The sequence below is a fragment of the Rhopalosiphum padi genome, chromosome 3 (genome assembly GCF_020882245.1).
Source record: "Rhopalosiphum padi isolate XX-2018 chromosome 3, ASM2088224v1, whole genome shotgun sequence".
In the NCBI taxonomy this organism is placed as follows: Eukaryota; Metazoa; Arthropoda; class Insecta; order Hemiptera; family Aphididae; genus Rhopalosiphum; species Rhopalosiphum padi.
In genome coordinates this window covers 65681764-65702842 of record NC_083599.1, presented here as the reverse complement: position 1 = coordinate 65702842, position 21079 = coordinate 65681764, and the positions used below count along the sequence as shown (strand labels likewise).

General features: G+C 31.4%; 1 protein-coding gene across 3 annotated transcripts in view; it reads right to left on the bottom strand.

Moving 5' to 3' along the window:
• Positions 1 to 11806, bottom strand: part of LOC132925898 (uncharacterized) — a 28057-nt gene extending 16251 nt beyond the window's left edge. For all 3 annotated transcript variants that reach the window (XM_060990255.1, XM_060990254.1, XM_060990256.1), the window contains exon 1: positions 11458 to 11806. In XM_060990255.1, coding sequence (XP_060846238.1) covers positions 11458 to 11599 — 142 coding nt within the window. In that variant the 5' untranslated portion in view covers positions 11600 to 11806. The remainder of the gene's footprint in view (positions 1 to 11457) is intronic.
• Between the last annotated feature and the right edge of the window lie 9273 nt (positions 11807 to 21079).

Genomic DNA, 21079 nt, shown 5'->3' with positions numbered 1-21079 from the left:
CTACTTAAGAAACCGACTAACGGATGAATGCAGTTCCGCATGTACATCTTTAAAATTAACGAATTATAAACCAAATATAAAAGAATTAAATGAATACTTAAGTGTAATTTTAAATACTAGTATTACTTATATTAAATATCTTATTTGTTTACTAATAAAATAGAATAAACACATTTAAATTAACACAATTTTTAAAATGTTTTCTTATTTATATATTTATATAATATTTTTATAATTTAATATGGCACGCAAGAATCAAAAATATTTTTTTTGTCATACTATTATGTTAGAAAAATTTACCACCCCTGTTTTAGTATAATTTGTGTTTTCTCCTAATATTTAGACTATAGAGCAGTGTTTCCCTACTAGTGTTTCCTGGAACCTAAGGGCTCCGTCAGCTGGTGCCAAGATAAGAAATTTGGTAAAATATAAATTAATTAATAATATTTTTGTTTTGAATTATGATTCTAACATAGACTAGCTCCAAAAATTATATGGAGGTTCCGCAAAACGTTCAAGCTCCTGCAAAGGTTCCGCGAGTAAAATAAGTTGGAAAACACTGCTATAAAGTATAGAGTATACAATAACTTAAGAATTTATAAATACTTAAACTAGAAATCAATGCGAATGTCCTAAAGGCTATACGTTTATGTAATACAATAAAAAAATAGTTAAATATTTACATGCACCTGATTAAAAATGGTCATATAAAAATATAAAATATTTATAAAACATTTTATATTTTTTGAAATTATAATATTTCTATAACATAAACTAGTTCGTAATTTACTTAACAAAAATATTGACATTTAAAAAAATTGTAAAAATCAACCACTTGATTGTCTTGATTTAAATAAATGTTTTTACCATCTAAATTTTTCTAAATTGGCTATTTTGAATATTTTAGAATTTGTTTTTATCAATTTTTAAGTTTTTTATTTTTGGTGTTAAAAAATAAAAAATGTAGCGCAAGTTTCTATGAATTATATTTAAAAGAAATTTTTAAAAATATTGATTAGAACAAAAGTTATTTAATTATTTCATTTGACAGATCTCCGCGGGACATCCTATATATCCGTATTGTTTAGTCCTTGCTCTGTTTGTGTGCAAGGTAATATCAATCTTATATAAATTAATTAATTCGTAGTAATATATTCATAGGGTAGGTATTTTTATTAATGTGCTGAGAGTAGACAGTTGTCTGGAAATAGTTAATATTACGAATGTAAAACGAATATAATAATATTAAAAATAAGTCGTTTATTAGAATCGACGTATTAACTATAAGTACATCTATCTATATAATAATATAAAATATATTCATTTAACAGTAAAATTAACAATAATAGGCACTTCGCCAGTGCCGGATTTAGCAGTGGTGCATCGGGTCCTAGCTCGAAGAATGAGTTTTTATGAGTGGCCTCATATGATAATAATTATTAAGAATTTTCAATGATATAGTGAGAGAAAAAAATCATTTAAAGAAATTACTTTAATACTTTTCTGTTAAATTTGTCAAGAGTTGTGACATGCAATCTTCCGAGACCTAGATATCCGGCACTGGCCTTCACAAATATTAGATAATAAATTCGTGTGTAACTATAGGTGTAAGTGCTATACAATCGTTGACAAAAGAAAAACTCACTCGAGAAACGAACGAAAAAAAAAATAATAATATTTTTAAAATACGAAATAGACTTAATTCCTATAAGTAAATATACGCGTATATACGACTTAAACTAGTGTAAGACAATAGACAATATTTAAATAATAATAATAATTAAAATACGTAAATAGAAAATACAATCATTATAAATAATATAAACGGCGTTTGTACGATCGACATCACAGCTGCAGCTGACGATCGGCCATAAAAAGCAAAAATACGACGTAAATGAATTGGGCGAATCTACTCACGCGCGGACGTCTCCGCTCTTGGCGCACCGCGCCGGGCGCACGTGAGTGCTCTGACCGCGTGGTGCTAATCGGCTGCTGTTCTTCCGCCCGGAACGTCACGTTACCGAGCAGCCGGCGCGTCGGCTTGACGCCAAGTCTCTGAAGTCTGGACATGTCGTCTAAAATTGAACACTATAGTAATACGGCCGCACAGACATCGCAATGCAGTACGGTGAACGGCGAGGGTTAGTGTTAGATAGACGGCTGTGAAACCCATGATGGGGTGGTGGGTAGGAGAGAATACACGCAGCAAACTGTTCGACCGCCAAAGACATTAACCGCTCGCGACGATATTATACAAAGTACGTCACGTCATCACCTCGATACGAATAAATTATTACTTTGGATAATACCTATTACATTATCATACAACAACGTGTTTGATTAAAATATCTGGAAAGTCGACCTACTGATCGCGTATATATGTATTTTATAAAAGGTATCTCATCGCAGGCGAGTACAACTGTACAAGGTTACCGTAATAAATGTGTAAGATTTGAATTCAAGTCAGAAGTCAGTGTATTACGGCCCAAAAGTCAATTTGCGGTATAATTCAGTTCTGATGTAGGTATTGGTAAAGTTAATGACGAGTCTGGATTAATTTTATAGAAAAAAAGCACATAATAATTAATACAGACGTCGTCATTACCTTGACCCCGACCGCGTTGGACTTTGAGCGTTTTTTAATGTATGTATTATATGAGATTCTTAAATAATCATTGGGGTTTATGAACTATAGTTCAGTTAGTTTAGTTTGGTATAGCGAAAAAAAACACAAACAATTGTAAAATATTAATGAAAAAATGTTAAATTTGAAAAAAATTATTCAAAATTACGAAAAAATAAAAAAAATAAATGTCAATATAGTGTACAACAAATTTACTAAAATCAATAAATAGATTTCGGAATATTAGTGCGATTAGATTAAATAATGCGTATCGCACCGTTGTCGACTGCAATGACAATAAATACCTACATAAAATAATATTGAGTTTTATATTCATTATTTCAAATGCATAGATTAAGAGGGGAAAAAAAAATTTTTAGAAAATATTAAATATGCTTATTATATTATGTGTACAAAAATCAGTGAAATATACATTTTTTCCATACAATTGACAAAATATGAATTTTAAATTTTCGATTTTTAAACTTATACCATCGTATAGTTCAAATTGTAAAAAAAGCTTGGTCTGCTATAAATCAAGAGTATATAGACTATAGAGCAATATGTGCATTGTATTTTGTATAACTCCTACAACTACCGAGTCCTAGTGACAATTTATAAGTTTTAATAGCAGAAAAATAATGTTACAGTTAGGTCTATATGAGTTGTTCATCAAAACATTCGAATGTCCGTGACGCACAATATAGCTTGATATACAAATAAGCCTGAGCTTTTTCGGACACGGTACACACAATTGATTATAAAAGTAAAAGTATTGTACTTGTTGTATTGTAGGTATATGTTTCAACTATTCAAGTTTAATTTGGATTTCTGCAATGAAGTACCGACGTCCAACATATTACTATTATGACGGCGAAGAGCGCGCGCGCACACACGACGCGTCATAGTAATACGACAGCGGTGAAATGGTTAAAATGAATAATACGATAATAATAAAACCAATATTTGACTGTTAGAATATTATTATGTTCGCTTTTCACGCAATGATATTGACAATAATGCAATAATAGTATAAAAATATAATTTAGTTAGGTATGATATGTAATACACGTACCTATGCGCTTTCGTACGCATGCGCACGAATTCAGATGACTATGGTACGGACTCGGCGGCGGCGTTAATTACATTATCTACACGGCCGATATTAATCCGCGATAACAACACTAGGCAACGCGGCAAAACCGGAACCGTATTTCCGGCGTCGGCGCTTTGTTTTTTATTCACGAATACACACATTTCGTAAATCCTATATACGAATTGTATATGACATATAGATATTAATGTACGAAATTAATAAAATATAGTACGCACGTATGCAAAACTCATATTATTATATTATTACGAAAACCGAAACCGTCAACAGCGGCGATGGGTCTAGGTCAGCTACCTCATCTGCGGCTGTGTGTGCGCGTCCGTAGTGATACGCGTATCTACTATTCTACCACGCTACGTATATTGTCAGAACGTATTAACGTATAGGTAATACCTATCTACACGTTTTTCGTTTGCTAGTCACTGCCGGCCGGAAAAAGAACTTGGAAATTACATTTTTAACAACGTAAAATCGTGTGTCTACGGGTCTATGGGGTTTTGTGGGACTATAAATACGTAGGTCGCTATTTTAACGAACCGAGAACAATTATAGGCCTTTATAATACGAAATAGATGAGCAAATCAATAAAGTAATAGCACAGAATTTATTTTGTGGTAATACAATGAATTATCCAAAATAATGATTCGGCACTCTCTTTGAAATAAAGAATCGAAATTAAATTTCGAGTTTACCTATCTTAATTCTCAGGTGTCAATGGTGGAACACATCAATTGATTGCATAGAATAATTATTTGCAGTACATAGACAGTCGCGATGATTTATGTTTTTATAAGTTCAGTGATCTCAAAAAACTAAAATTATTATTAGATTTTGATCATGCAATATGCGAGGAAATGTCGCGTAAAACGTTTAGTTCGACGAAATTAAATTTATAAACTTATGTGGAAAATTTATAAAAATATATTTAATAGCCAATAGGTAAACGAACTTCGTACGCAAATCATATCGAACAAAAATATGAGATTAAAATAAAATCCATTTATTGTTATTGGATGGCGTGTACCGTGGTGATAGTCGTAACCTTTATTTTGTATAAATAGAAAGATGTAGAAAGCCAGTGTAAGGCTGTGAATTCAATGTATTTAACTATTAAAAACCTAAAATTTCACTAAAAATTCCAAAAAACTTAATCAATTCCCTAAAAAGTAAGAAAAAATTCACTATACCGGAGTATAGTAAAGAATAATATAATTCAAAAAAATATACAAGTCTATCGAGCGTAAAATATTTTAAATTGTTTATCTTAACACTAGCAATTCACAGCCCTAGTAATTAGTAATATATAAATATACACTTCAGTTATAAGTGTTATAAGTTTATAACATTTGTAAATTGTAATAAGTAATAATAATAAAACAACTGCAGATGATATACCTAATTTACTATAGCGCACCTACGTATACACGTTGTTACAACGTTACACAAACAGCGGCGTCATATTATTATTGTTGTACTGAAAATAATATGTACCGGAAACGGCGGAAACACTACCGTCGGTGGACCTTAACGCCGTTGTCTCCGACCCGTCTACCCCTTTGACCGTGTTACACGGCGATTATTACTATGTACTGTATTATAATAGTATGTATATGTACGACCTAGGGAGATTTTTTTTTTTTATTAAATTTTTCTAAATACCATCACGCACTGCAGACGAACAACACGAGCAAACCATGAGAACGTACATTATTTGTGTGCACACGCATACACACGCACAGAAACTCATGCACGCGCGTGCGCGTACGTGATTACCTATACATGTGTGTGTGTAATTATTATTGTTATGTGTATACAATAATAATAATAATAATAATAATATGATGTACGGTATAGCGAGCGTACAGCGTTCGTTCGAATCATTCGCCCGCCGCCGCAGTGGCAGTCACCCGAAACGAGAGAGTCTGAATGTGTAAAAGAGAGTAAGAGATGTAAAAAAAAAAAACACCGCCCTCCGTCGAGACTCGTCATCGTCCGGTGTTGCTGGACAACAACAATAATCATTGTTATTTATGTCAGTTCTGAAAATCGGACACGAAAGAACGAGAGAGAACGACGTCTGTCGTCTGCAAACAGCTGAAGGAAATTCTGTAGGTAGGTACATATAAGGCGCATACGATCACACGAAAACGGCATCGCGACAACTGTACACGGAGTGTGATGAAAATACATTTCCATGATAATAAACATACGCGTAGAAAACGAATATTTTGTAATCGCGCGTTAAGAGGACGTCACACCCGCATGTATTGTCTCTGTCTTATACAAGTACGTAACATATCAAATTTACGCTCAGCAGATCACTTTTAGCTCCATCAGTTTAAAAATTAGAATGAATCGACCTATTATGAAACTTGATGGTAAGACAATTATCTGTGTTTGTATGTTGGTTTTTTACGATAGTTCAATTTTTTTAGTAAGTTATGCGTATATGACATCGCGTAAATTAAAAATGCTCAAAACTCACTTAAAAACTTAATAGTCGTAAAAAACCAACATACAAACACAGATAATGTCCTTACCATCGAGTTTCACAATAGGTCGATTCACTCTAATTTTTAAACTAACAGAGCTAAAAGTGATCTGCTGAGCATAAATTTACTATGTTACGTACTTGTAAGACGGAAACAACACATGCGGGTGTTGCGGTCTCTTAAACGAAATGTTTACAGGTATCTCGCGGATATTATGAAAAGAGAGAGAAACTGCAGAGAGGGTTAGCAAACGAACGCGATGTTTGTTTTTGTTTTGATCGTGTGCGTGTGATGGCATTGGCGACGGTTGTAAATTCATTGATGATGAAGAGGAATGCGCGCGAAAGGGGGGTGTCACGGGTGGTTGGTTCATTAATGATTGTTCACACACACACACACGCACACACACACACACACACACACACACACACACACACACACACGTTCATCTATACAAACGAGCTCACGAACACACACACGCGCACGTGATGTATAAATATAATAGTAGTGTATATAAACAAGGAAAGAGAGAACGATTCTCTCACCGCGACCTTGACGGTTGCCGCCGCGCCACATACCAAACACACCGGACACCGCAAGTACACCAGCCGCGTTCTCCGACGGTATGTAGTAACACGCCGCCGTCTTTCTCTCAATGGACTCCCTCCCCATCTCCTCTCGCGCACGCTTAAACGTAACTGCACCGCACAACGATAATAATGTTGTGAGCAACAATGATAATAACATTACAATATAACTATATTATAAGATCGTGCGGGTGGTTGCGCCATGGGCACGACGAGGTAGACGACGTGGTGAAAAAAAAAGTAACGAAAATAGTAAACATTTTATGTAATGGTAGGTATATATTACTATCATATATTTTCGCGGGCGCCACTCGTACGTATATAATACGCGATATACTGCACGAGCGGTATAGTTCGAGCGTTTTTTTTAAAACCGGACGGCGATCGCGGAAACCGACATTTGCCGACATTGGTCCGAGGACAGATGCTTAAATGAATTTATCCGAAACGTTTATATTATATAAGAACCTATATATTATTATGAGAGGCGATAAACACGAATTTACAATAATAACTGGGCGGACAAGGATCTCGCCCGAGTAAAAAATGTAGGCACTGCGTGTATGTCATTCGAGAATAAGTATAATCGACGTATTGATAATAAATGCAAAGAGCCAAAGAAATATATAATAGGCAAGCGCGTCTAAATTATAGGTAAGTAGGTATTGTTTCACGAATTGCACGTGGTGGCTATTGAGATTCGAATTGTAAAGGCGGGTACACACCGGAGCATTTAGGTGTATGTAACGCCGTAATGTAACTGTAATGCTCAAGTGTGTACGGTGTTACTGTATCATTCGTGTGTACTCGGCTCGCGAAGTCGTCGATCCACCCGAGCGTCGGTATTTTGACGAACATCAAAGGGATATTAAACACCAGCCGCATCGTTAGCGAACCATCGGTACATAATATCATTACCATTATTGTTTATTATACCATTACGACAGGATCTAACGATGACATTAATAAAATTATAATTTTAGTTCAGAAATCACCAAGTTTTTTATCCGTTATTAAACGCAGTGAAGTGTCGAATTACATATCAATGGTCTTTTTTATTAATTTTCACGTGGATAATGTATTTAGGACGTAGGTAGGTCAGGTAGGTGTATATCTATATATACAATACATATTATTACTACGATATGGAACGGTTATTGGCATAGCGGTCGTACTGCTTGCGTGTGTATTTGTTACGGGACATACATAATATTAAATGTTTATGTAATATTATTATTCTAAGTAGTATTATATTATAGGTAGTATAGATAATTATTGCTAATTAATTTTTACTGCGGTAGAATTTCGATATCGCATATATCTAACAATATAATATAAGTTATTCGGATACATAAAGATTATTAACATATGTATATAAATAATAATAATTACACCTACACGCATGATGTCAATAGTCGTGAGTCCGTATATTATGTATAATAGGCCATAGACGAATAAAAGATACGATATTATATTGTATACATATTTTGTACGATACTATTTTGTAGGTTGTGTATAGGTAGGTATTTACCGCAATTTATATTATTATATTGTTTAAATGCTACTGTCGTATCGATATTCTACCGCTGTATTTTCTATGAAAAAATAATAAAGATAATATAATATAATGAAATACTTACTTCCTGTTTTATGGTCATCAACATTGCTTTGACTAAATTTATACATATAATAATATAATGTCATCAAATGCCGTACGCAAACGCATTATATATAGAGTAAATATTGCAAAATGAGTTTTAAGTTCACTCGTTAAAATAATTCACATCAAGTCACAAATCGTATATTTTGATTTATGCGCATTCAAATAGACATTATTTTGATAAAATTAAAAATGTCTATTTGATTTGCAATAGGTAAAATTGATAAAATGTTACGTATTACAATATAATAAACATTAAATAAAACATTCTAACCTTACGCGATATTTTTCCTCTAAAAAATAAAAGGCCAAATCCATTTCCACGCGAATTTGAAAACATTGCTTTACTGTATTTACGTAAATAATTAATATAGTATAATGATCAATGTCAAATAGTTGTCTGTTGTTTTAATATGTGGTACAATTACAAATTACAAAACAGAAATATAGCAGTGATATGAAAATCATTATACCTATATAATATATAATTTTATAAAATACTATTGGGCAATAATTTTTCTGATTTTGTATTATAAGTAAAAGAAAAAAAGAATATACTGCACAAAAATAAAAAAAGTTATGTAAATTATATCAATTAAAATAATCAATTATACTTATGATGGATTTAATTATTATAATTATACAAAAGTATATAACTAGTATTATTATATTGCTGGTATATATAATATAATTGCATTTAATCATTTTGCGATACATTACCTATACCTAGATCTACCGGAAAAATTTGTTTATACATTATGATTTAGGAAGTGTGATGTAAAATGTTAAGTAAGTTTCTTTTTTTAATAATATAGGTAATTAGAGGAACGATAAATGAAATGGAATAACTTTTATTTCTCGGAGGAAAAATTCACGAACAAAATAAAACACGTTTCATTGGTCACGGCGTGATTATCCAGTTTTCTTTTTGGTCGAAAAACAAATGTACCTAAGCAATAAGCATAAGTTGTATATAATAATTAATAAGCTGAAGGGTATACCCACGTGATATTATTAATCCATCACGCGTATAGAAACGTCTTAGCTTACAAATCAATAAAACGACAATATAATATATGGATTAAAAATTTAAATCTGCATGTAAAAACTGTAAATATCAAAAGCAATTGTGGAGGAATATACATGTACCTATACAAAATAACTGTAAATAGATCATGTATAATTTTTTTCTGATACATATTGCACCATAATGATTATAATTTATAACGCTAATGTATACGCGGTAATGATAATCATAATTAATGTGCTTAATCCTATATTAATATAAAAATGTTTTATCGATTTTTCAAACGCGGCTATATAACCAAAACGTCCAAAACATAGACGATGACCGATATAATACCAACATTATTCAAACACGTAAAACGACGACGAATAGCTAGTCATCATTTTATGAGATACGTGCCGTATGTGCACGTCATCCGCGATGAATTTAATACTATAATAACCAGTTGTTATGATTTTAATTTGTTTTGTAGGCATATTTTTCTAAAAATGTAATATGTTTTAATTTAGTATAATCTGTTGTATTTTTTGAAGATTTTTTCCGTTATTTTCAGCTCTTATTTTATAAGTTTTGTACGAGGTGACCACATTTGAACATTACGCAGTCTCAGCGTAAGCAAAAATACAAGATATTATTATCAAGAAAAAAAGTAATTTATAATAAAATATATATTTATAATAATAAAAAAAACCTTATTAAATGAACGATAATATTACGCGCTGTGATTATTAAGAAATGAAGACTGTTCCGCGTACAACTGATATTATCTATATCAGTGTGTATAAATGTATAATAATAATATATTATTATTATATACGAGTATTATAATATTATATTACATTAGACTAGGTCAGAAATTTGAATACGAAACGAGTGAAATAAAATGTTTTTTATCGAATTTATTATTAACATAATTTATTTTTATTAAGTGATATAAAAAATACGACAATATTAGATAGATCGATGTAAAAACGATATGTATTTGCGCGCTAAAGTGTTAATAAAAATAAATAAACATTTACGCATTTTATATTTAAGAGGATGTTAGCGCAATATTTGTTTTCTGTCAGAGTAAATAATCACCTATTACAAAAATTATAAAAGACATAATATTTTTGAGGGAACGTCATATACGTCATTTTATATTTTATTGTTATTTAATTTTGTATACTCGACTTTTTCTTAATAAAAAAATAATGTTGTACATGTAAATGAGGTTTTTAAAACAATATTTAAACAAATTGATATGTCATACCCTCCAAAATATATTATTTTCCATCATTTTTGTAATGGGTGATTATACTATAAGATTACTCAAAAACATAAAAAAAAAAAAAAGATTCTGCGTTAATGCGTTTTGTTTATGGTGCTCACGGGCCAGAAAGAGAAAAGAAACAGTGCTAACATCCTCTTAAGCGAGATCGGTTATTATTTTTTTTTAAGGTTTTTTTTATTATTTTAATAAATTCAAAGTACCGACACATATGATAACAATATTTTGAAAATGTATAAATTATACACATAAATATACCTATATAAAATAATATCTCAGCATTTCAAAAATAATATAAGCTTACAATTAAATCACCATCAAGTCTATATAAAAGCTATATAATATCCTATATGCATATATATATATAATTGTATTACCAATTTACCATTATTATTATTTTTTATTATTATTGGAGTAAAATTGTGAAACATTATAGATTGTATAAAGTGATTATGTAGTACCTATTTATAACAATCACAGTAAAAAAACAATTTAAAAATTAAAAGCAAATAATAAAATTTAAAAAAAAATTGAAATGTTTTAAAATAATAAATCAAAATTAAATAATAACATTGGTAATGGAAAAATAAAGTAATAAGTCTTAACAATAAATAAAAATATGCATGCACAAAAAATAATATCTATAAATATTTTATAACGATAAAGATTATAATTGTTTACCTTCAAGATTAGGGAGCTGATGCTGAGCCTCTGCTGTTTTCGTCTGCGGAAATGTGTCGGGTACATCGTAAGTCGGCTTCGCCGCTTGGATATGGATAGTCATCGCAAGTATCATAAATAAACTTGCCATGGACGCCATCATGTTTTAGGCTTGGTGCGGAACTAATGTAATGCAAACCATAAAATGGACTTAGTAAAAGCCCGGAATAAAAAAAAGAATTAAAGTATTTCGCGATGAGTAAGACAGATAATTAATATATCACGAGAAAAAAAATAATAATTGAAAATCGCGGTGTACTCGTAAAAATGAAACTAGAAGAAAAAGGTGACTGTAGAGACTGAAATGGTGTTCGGCGCTCCTGCGCGCCCCTATTTATGTGTTTCGGCGGCGGCGGCAGCTTCTTCGGCGTCGGAGTGGTGGCGGAGATGGTTCCCACCACCGGTTGCGCGTCGAAGGCCCACACCGGACGAACGGCAATTCTATTGGGCGAACTGCCCTTCGACCTTCCTGCTCGCCCATCGGTCTGCCAGCCCATCCAACCACCCACCCACCCACCCGCCGATCAGTACGCGGCATTGCGAACAAATACGGACATGCGCACACGGTCAAACACTCACACTAACACACATACTTCTGCACGGCCGAGTTTTGGCGGCGGCGCGCGACGGCGTTGTATGCCCGAAACTGGATGTCTGGACGACAAACGTCAAATGTACCTATACTAAATATGACAATATATACGATGTATTCGAAAAGATATTTAAAATATATGACTATTTCAATAACATTTCGAAAAACGGAACGCGTAAATGTACCTATACTTCTTCTCAACGCGTGATTGTATATATAACGTTCACACGAATTTTCTAATATATATTATATATATATTATTTATTATATAAAAGGATCGTGTTATATTATTATCACACCTGAAATATGGGCCGAAATTGCAAGACTCCGCGATGTAAATTCATCATATTATAGTATATGTATATATTGGCCAAATATTGTAAGTACCTACGCCACTGACACGCGATTACTATGTGTATATTATATAGTATACCTATTAGCATATAAATAGCCAATAGAGGTACATTGAAAGATCGTGGAATAATATAATAAGACACTTTATTATATCCACCACTTATTCTATTATATAGTCATATATATACAGACGCGATAAATATATCGAAAAAGATCATATTATATATTATGTATATTATACAGTTCGTTTATATAATAGGTATAATATTGCGTTGTCGCTCGCGAAAACGATGATTTTTCGCAGTGCCGCACGCGGTTGCATTCATATTAAAATATATTGAGTAGGTATATACTTACTATAATACTTATTTTACTTACTACTATATCTACGCGTCTATTGACACCCATATTTTTTCCGTGTTTTATTGGCCTGCCGTATAGGTAATTTACCAGTACGCCAATTATAATAATATTATGTAAATACGTATATAATAATGTGCACGACAATACTATGTCCAATCATCCGGATAAAGTTTTATTTTTTGTTGGTATACAAAATTACCAATGTATAATGTAATATATATATATATATTATAATAAAATAACATCCCACGAGAAAATACTCGACGGCCTGCGTTGAAAACACATTCTACGAAAAGCTTGAATATGATATATGTATACCTTTAGTACCTACCTAATAAATTCAACAATAATATGATTCTGTTTGGTCTAAATAAGACAGCAGCTATTTTCAGGAGTTGACTTTTTTTTAATTTATAGCATGTTATTATAGATCAATTATATGGAGGTATTGGTTGTGTGTTAAATATATTATATTTTTAAATCCATACCCAAATCCTAAGTCAAAAGATGAAAAATGTTAATAATCTTAATTTTTTTAAATATTAAATATATATAGGTATAGATACAATATACCCCCCTTCAACCCCATATACGAATAAAGTATATGTGTGATGTGCCTATTTTTTTTTATAATTACCTACATCATAGATTAAATATATTAATTTTACTAATATACTATATAGTATTATACTAGATTAAAATCTATGCATAACTATATTAACCACCATAAAGAAGTGGCCCATATGATGGTAAAAGCAATAAGTCTGTTTACATTTTGGTATCACTATTAAAATACTCAAGTGGTACCACTATCCACGAATAGTATATATGATTAAACTGCAATTAAACAATATTTTCGTGTACACGATTTTATAGTCATCTGCAATAATATATCTAATATAAATATCGTACACCACTGCACTAGTGTGAAATCATTGGTGTTTTACGATACGTATCATAATTCATAATACTTTAATCATTAGTCATCAGTTCATCACTATTCACAATACTTATATATTATTGTAATATTAAACCACTGTCACACACGTACGAATGTCTACAAATACCCAAAACCTGAATATTCTATAACACAATTAATACTACTACTTCTACTAGTGTCAGACTAGTGCAAGATATCGGAAAGTTTTTAGTCCGAAAACTATTTATACAAATGATAATTAAAAACATTCCTAATCGTGTCTGTAGGAAAAAAGTATTTAATAATATTAATGTTGTTGGCAATATTGACATAGTTATAAAAATAAAAGTGATTAATTGGATGACAAAAAAATGAAAGAAAACTGTACACATTTTTCAAAATTTAATATTATATTCTCTTTTTATCAAATGCGATATATTAGTTGTTTTGTTTAGTAATTATTTATTTGATAGCAACTTGCTCTAAAAAAACTTCAAAACATAGGTGCATTATAGTATTTATACTATAAAAAATTACCAACTATGTCCAAGGCTAAATACATTTGAGGGACAAATTGTTTTCATAGTCCGCCTCTGCCAATACTTTATAATAAATATTAAAATATATAATCGAACGAAAGATAGAAAACACTATAAACACTGTGGCAAAAAAAATTAACATTATACAATCTGTGACAAAACCGATAAGATATATTATACAAATTGTGGAAATTTATTATATATATATATAATAAATATTTATTCCATGTTGAATAACCTTTTATTTTTAAATTATATTTAAATTTAAAATTTAAATTGTTTAGTAGGTACTATTAATTGTTTGCCGTTTTAGCTAAACGTTTTTGTAAGTTCCATATTAAATAAAATATTAAATGACACAGCACTAAGTAGAAATATCACTTGCCGATTATGTAGAAATGGATTTTCAATGTTTTGTATTGTTTAATTACTATAGTAATAAATGATTTATATTTATATATTATGTATAATTTTTTTTTCAAAATTCACCTTACTTCAGTGTTACTAAAAAAGAAAAATTTTAATCCATTTCCTACATAACCTAGAAAAGAGAATAAGGAATTGAATTATGTTTTTAAAATTAAAATCGGACTTTTGGTATTGGGTGAATTTTTCTTTCGCTTATTGGTCTAAAGCGCACGAAAAAATGACGAAAAAACGGACCAGCCTTCAATAGCCGATGACGATATATTTACATAATAACACATTAGTATATAATATGATGCATTCTTATTATTTTTATAGTTGTTCAATAGTTTCAAAAAATATTCCCATAAAAACTAGCTTAACTTGAGTTAAAACTTTTTCCAATGTAAAATAAGTATTTTAATGGGTTCTGAGATGAGACAGTGGCGAAAACAAAATAAAACTTTAAAAACACAATTAGAAACTGAATTTAAAATATTAACAGTTTCCTTGAAAAATGTCAAAAATTGAGTTATATACGATTATCTTCGCTGCGGGTATCGATATAATATATAATATCGGTTTGTAGTATGAATACAAATACATTCTACATAGTTTCTATATATATATAATAAATTGCCGCAGTTTATATAATGTACCTTATCGGTATTGTCGCAGTTTGTATAGATGTTAATAATGTTAATTTTTTTTGCCGCAGTTTACAGATATCAATTTATATGTACCATAATATCGTACTTCATTACCTTCCTACCGGAGGCATTTTAAGACAATCAAATCATTCAAATTAAAAATAATCTAATGCGTAGCGTATTATTATGATGAAAGTATACAATATTATGATATCAAGCTCATAAGACGATGTTTTAATTCGCCGTTGTCAATACAGTATCTATATTATAGGCTATAGCGTATTCGCACGTCATTATAATATTATTATGTCGACGTGTAATAAGTGGTATTTCGTGATGATCGCGGCGCTGTAATATAGTACTATAGATATTTTAATTTTTTAAACGAGGATATAATAATTAATAATATAATATCCGATATCGCATCGAACAATTTATATGATTTATTTGGTTATACATAATATAATATTATATTGGGTCAAGAGGCTCCAACGATTATAGTGGTCGGCCTCTGTGACTACACCATCGAGAATAAATACGACAAACCAAATTATATTATATAATAAAATAATAAAATTAGCCAGGTATGAGCAGATAGGTGTGTCAGATATAAGATTTAATTGTTACAAAGTATTACGTACGATCTATAGACAATTTTCTGCCGAGTTCAGAATCAAAATCGGACATCTTAACTCACTTTAATTTTGTCAAAACTTAACGTCTTTTGAGTTCAAATTGACGGCAGTAGCGAGGCACCTTAAACTTGGGAACCATAATGTAAATAAAATGTAGCGTGTGTTATATGATGTAAAATAAAATACACGGTAATTTATGTAGAATAAAATAACAGCCGTAAATCGTAATATAATACAATAATTAATAAATAAATAAATATAAATGTGATGTAAATGCACAATAATAATAACAACAACAACTATCACGGTCGTATTATACTCGTTTGGCGCACAAGTGTATGGTTTACCGCGGTTGCGGTGCAAGTCTTATCAACCGGACCAATACACTTGCCGCCTAAATATCGTCGTCGATCGGACTCCGTGAACGGAAGGTTTTGGAGGCTATATAGACAGGCGTGGAGGTAAAATAAATTGAACACGCATTTTCGTGTCGGACGCGATGTGCGTCGAAAGTATAGTTTTATTGTCGATGACATTAAGCGGTTACAACAATAAAAAGCGCTTGTGACTAGGCGTACAACGATTACCTTTTCGTCGGGGCGCACGCGAGTTCGTATTGTAATTCGTGAGCGGTTGCGCGAGGGCGCGAAAGCCGTCGAGTTCGGGTCGCGAGACCGGAAACGTCGTTGGCGTGTTCGTCGACGAGACGAGAGCGTGTCGAAGTCTGCAGGTTCGACTAAAAGTGCTCGTTCGTCGCGGAATCGCGAGGTGTAACGGGACCGTGCGCGTCGTAGCGCGTGCCAGACAAGTCGTGTCGGGGGGTCATTTATACATCTCGAAGTTGCGATCGTCGATGCGCGTGGTTGTGGGCCCTTGCCTGCGGGTAAAATGGCGGCGCGGAACGTCGGGTTTCGGGTCGGTGGTTAAAAGTGCGGTCGGACTGTCGCGGTTGTGGCTCGGTCGAACGTCGTGAGCAAAGAGATCGAACTTTACGTCGCGATCGGCGTCGTAGCCTTTCGCGGGACGATTTGGCGCGTACGGCGCGGAGTGGGGGCGCGATCGCTGCGTCGCGTTGATAAAAACATATATAAAATTCTCAATAGTCGCATAAAGATAAAAATATAAAAACGAATATAATGTAAAATAAGTATAATTCACGTATCGAAAATGGTAACGTCGGTCTGGCGGGTCGACCAGTAAAGTGGTGACAATCGGTGTCGCCACGCACTCGTATTGATATCACTTAATGATAAGTAAACTATAATAACAGTAAGCCCTACACGGTTGATAATATATTAATATGTAATAATAATACCGGTCACAAAATGATATAATATTTACGTGATTTCACGGCGACGAGACGACCTAGGCTATTGACGAACAATCAGGAGGCCAGGCCGCCGCAACTGAAGACGACAATGATAAACTAATAATACCCGTGCGGGTATATATCAATAATAAATACGTTATAACAATATTATGATACGAACTCAATCAGAGCCGGACGTATTTTATTGTAATAAGAAAATCAATGTATTATGGAATAGAAAATCCAAAATATGTAAATATTGAAAAAATGTATAAGCATTAAACATTACAAAAATATAAATATTTTATAAATATAAATAAAAGTAATACAAATGATGTAGTAAACTCTTTTAAATAATAATTCGATTTCGATTTCACAAGTTTGACTTTTGAACATTAAAAAGTTAGAAATAAGACTGTGACTACGTTGTGAATGCGACTAATACGAATATTACCAAAAACGATTGTCGAGTCCACTTTCTTAGTTAATATATTTATTGTCCGGCAATATCAAAATCGACAATAGTGTATACATGCAGTATCTACATAATGCGATAACTGAACTATAGTCATTCAACTATGTACCGGAAATAAGTACGTAAATGCCATTTAGATAACGTAGAATATTAAGTATTCGTCAAAAATTACTTGTCAATTATCTTGTTGTTTTAGACAAAGCAGATGATATTAAAAATTAAACGTCGTCAAAAATCAATGAAAAAGTTAAAAGTTACTAAAATATGTACAAAATAAATACTTATTTACCAAATATGTAAAAATATGTAATTATAATTATATTATATATATCCCCTCTTTTTTTTCGATACTAATGTTATACTTAAACATTATAATTATATTATTATTATATTATATTATAATAATTATTATAATTATATAATTTATATATAATTATTCTGTATATATATATATATCTAAATATGTAAAAATATGTAAAATAAATTTGGGTTTACTTTAATTAGAATGATCTAAATCGTACACATTTTTTAAAATACGTATCTCATTCCAATAAAAATATGTGTTTACAATAAAATCCGTTCCCTAGTTATGAGTAACGTCGACGGATATGTAGCATACACAAGGTAGAAAACGGATATAAGTGGCACGATCACGGGAATCCGTTGTATGAGAACACAAGACACAACCGCAACACGTGTTTCGTTTGCACCAAGTCGTACTTACCGACTATCGTACCGAAAGGTAGCAGAGATACGTATAAACAGATAAAGATGGCGCACGGATACATTATACAAACTACAATGCACGACGACATAGTGTATAAGAAACAATAAAAGGTCGCGAACAAAGGCGACAAACACGCAGAGTCGTGTTTCGACAGAGGTCGTGCGGGTAACTTGTGTGCCAAATCGCCGTTGGCATAGAGGACTAGAGAGTTGGACACTGGATAAAAGTGACATTTGGCACCAACGCGGGCATGGGCGTAACACGGATTTAATAGTTACAGGGCCTAGAGTCCTAGAAAACCAAATAAGTTAAAACTAATTTGAAGGCTAATTTAGGTTAAAGAGTAAAACCTTATAGGGGGGCTAAATACAAATACAGGGGGGCTAAGCTCTCCCTAGTTACGCCGATGAACGCGAGCGAAGAAGGGACACGAAGTAGACTGTATATCGTTACACTAACAGCAATATCTCGTATCTGCAAATTTGTCAAAAATCGGGTTTTTGTATCATATAAATTGTGATCTCTTTGCGATAATTTTATTTTCATGTGTTTGTTTTGATATTATTGATAATTTAATTTAACAATATTCCTAGTGATTAGGTTCTAGACTGACAGATTGTCTTAGTAAACAATAGTTTTCGTATACATAGTTAAATCATTGAATTTATATTTAACACTATCATTACGGTGACTCACTCGAAAAATAGAATATTTATAATATAATTAAACAATTCAAATTAAAATGTAAGTGTTTGCCAGATAATTTATTTATAAAAATTAAAATATTCTACTATTTATTAATTTTTATTTTATACTTTATATTAGTTTGAAAATTGAAATAGATTAAAATTATTCAAATGCACATATCATTTATTAGATATTTTAAAGTAAAAAACGCACTTCAACGGTTAAAAATATATTCTATATGGTATACAATTAAGTTAAGAACACACGTACTCCACAAGCCCTAAAAAAAATTATAAACTGTCATTTTAATATGATATTTGTGTATGATTTAAACTTAAATCAAGTATGGAATATGAACAAAATATACACACACGCTTTTAAAAATGTTTTTGTTATTACGCTACTTGTGGAGAGTCAACGTGTTTTGTTAATGTGAATATGGTTATGATAATAACAGTCATACGTAATTATGAGTGTCAATTTAAAAGGATGATGATCATTATAAAAGTAACAAAAAACAAATTTCATAAATTGTGCTACAAAGTTCAATAAATAAAATTTATAAATAAATATGTTTATATATATTTAATATAATATATGAATGTGTGTTCGGCATTTAATAACTTGCACGAGCAATATATAATAATCAATAATATGTATTTGTTATAATACATTTATTATTTATCCATATACGTACACCGCTGGTACTCGTTAAATTAGTATAATTACAAATAAATATATAACACAATATAAATTTATAAGTGAATTTACACATTTTTTTACTTTAACAAAATACCCAAACACTATATTAAATTATATGTATGTTCGCAATGTTCGTCAAAATAACCATATTATATTAAAAGATTGTCTAGGACACGACTTAGTTTAATTTGATTGGAAATAACACGATTGTTTTAAAAAAGTTTTGATTTTGTCGATAAACAGTTTTGTTTTGACATCGTCGTCGTCTCATTACTCATTAAGCAAATTTTGTGTGGCATTAAAACATAATATTATTATAATGGGTTAGTATAGTTTACTTAATAGTTAATAGTTTTATTATTAGTATTGTTACCTTATAATAAGTACGCGTACAATTTTAATAACTTATAATTGCATGTACTATAATATTACACCAGCTCAAGTCATTAATTATATACCACGACCACGACCAAAATGCATCATTAATTTAAATCGCAAGCGACTTATGTGTTAGGTACATATTGTACGTACATAATACATAATACATATTACATATTATAAGTACGTTATAATAATATAGTATTAGTACCTTATAGATGAAACTGCAACAGCAGGCATGTGCGAATAATATATTATTATAATAATACGTTATTCATTGTTCCACCGAACTATATATACTGTCAGAAACGTCCAATCGCCGTACCTAATCTTATACTGCAGACATTATTATTATTATTATTAATTATGTTATAACCGTGCGGATGACGTGTATAGCCACTGCCAGTCTACACGTCGCATTATAGTATTTATATTATATATATAATAAATAGACACCCACGTGAACGCGGTAATAAGGCAGTAACAAGTGGCGTTTATTATTATAATTTATTCATAATATAAGCGGACCGTGGTTCGCCGGCCCATAGGCCATAATATTGTTGTGTACATAGTGCGTATTATGCCATTGGTACGCGCGTGTAGAGCACATAGTAATAATGATAATAATATAATAACAATAACATTATTCTTCATTCTTCTTCGATACAACGCATATAAAAACTTCGGCGCCGGTGACCGCCGCGGTTGATCTATTATATACCGATATAATAAAGCACGCGTGCGCGCGCTGGCGGTCCGACTGTGCACGTCAGTAATAATAGTAGTAGCACATTATGTATATTATAATAAATAGCCATATAAATATTACACGCCGCTCCATTAGTTTA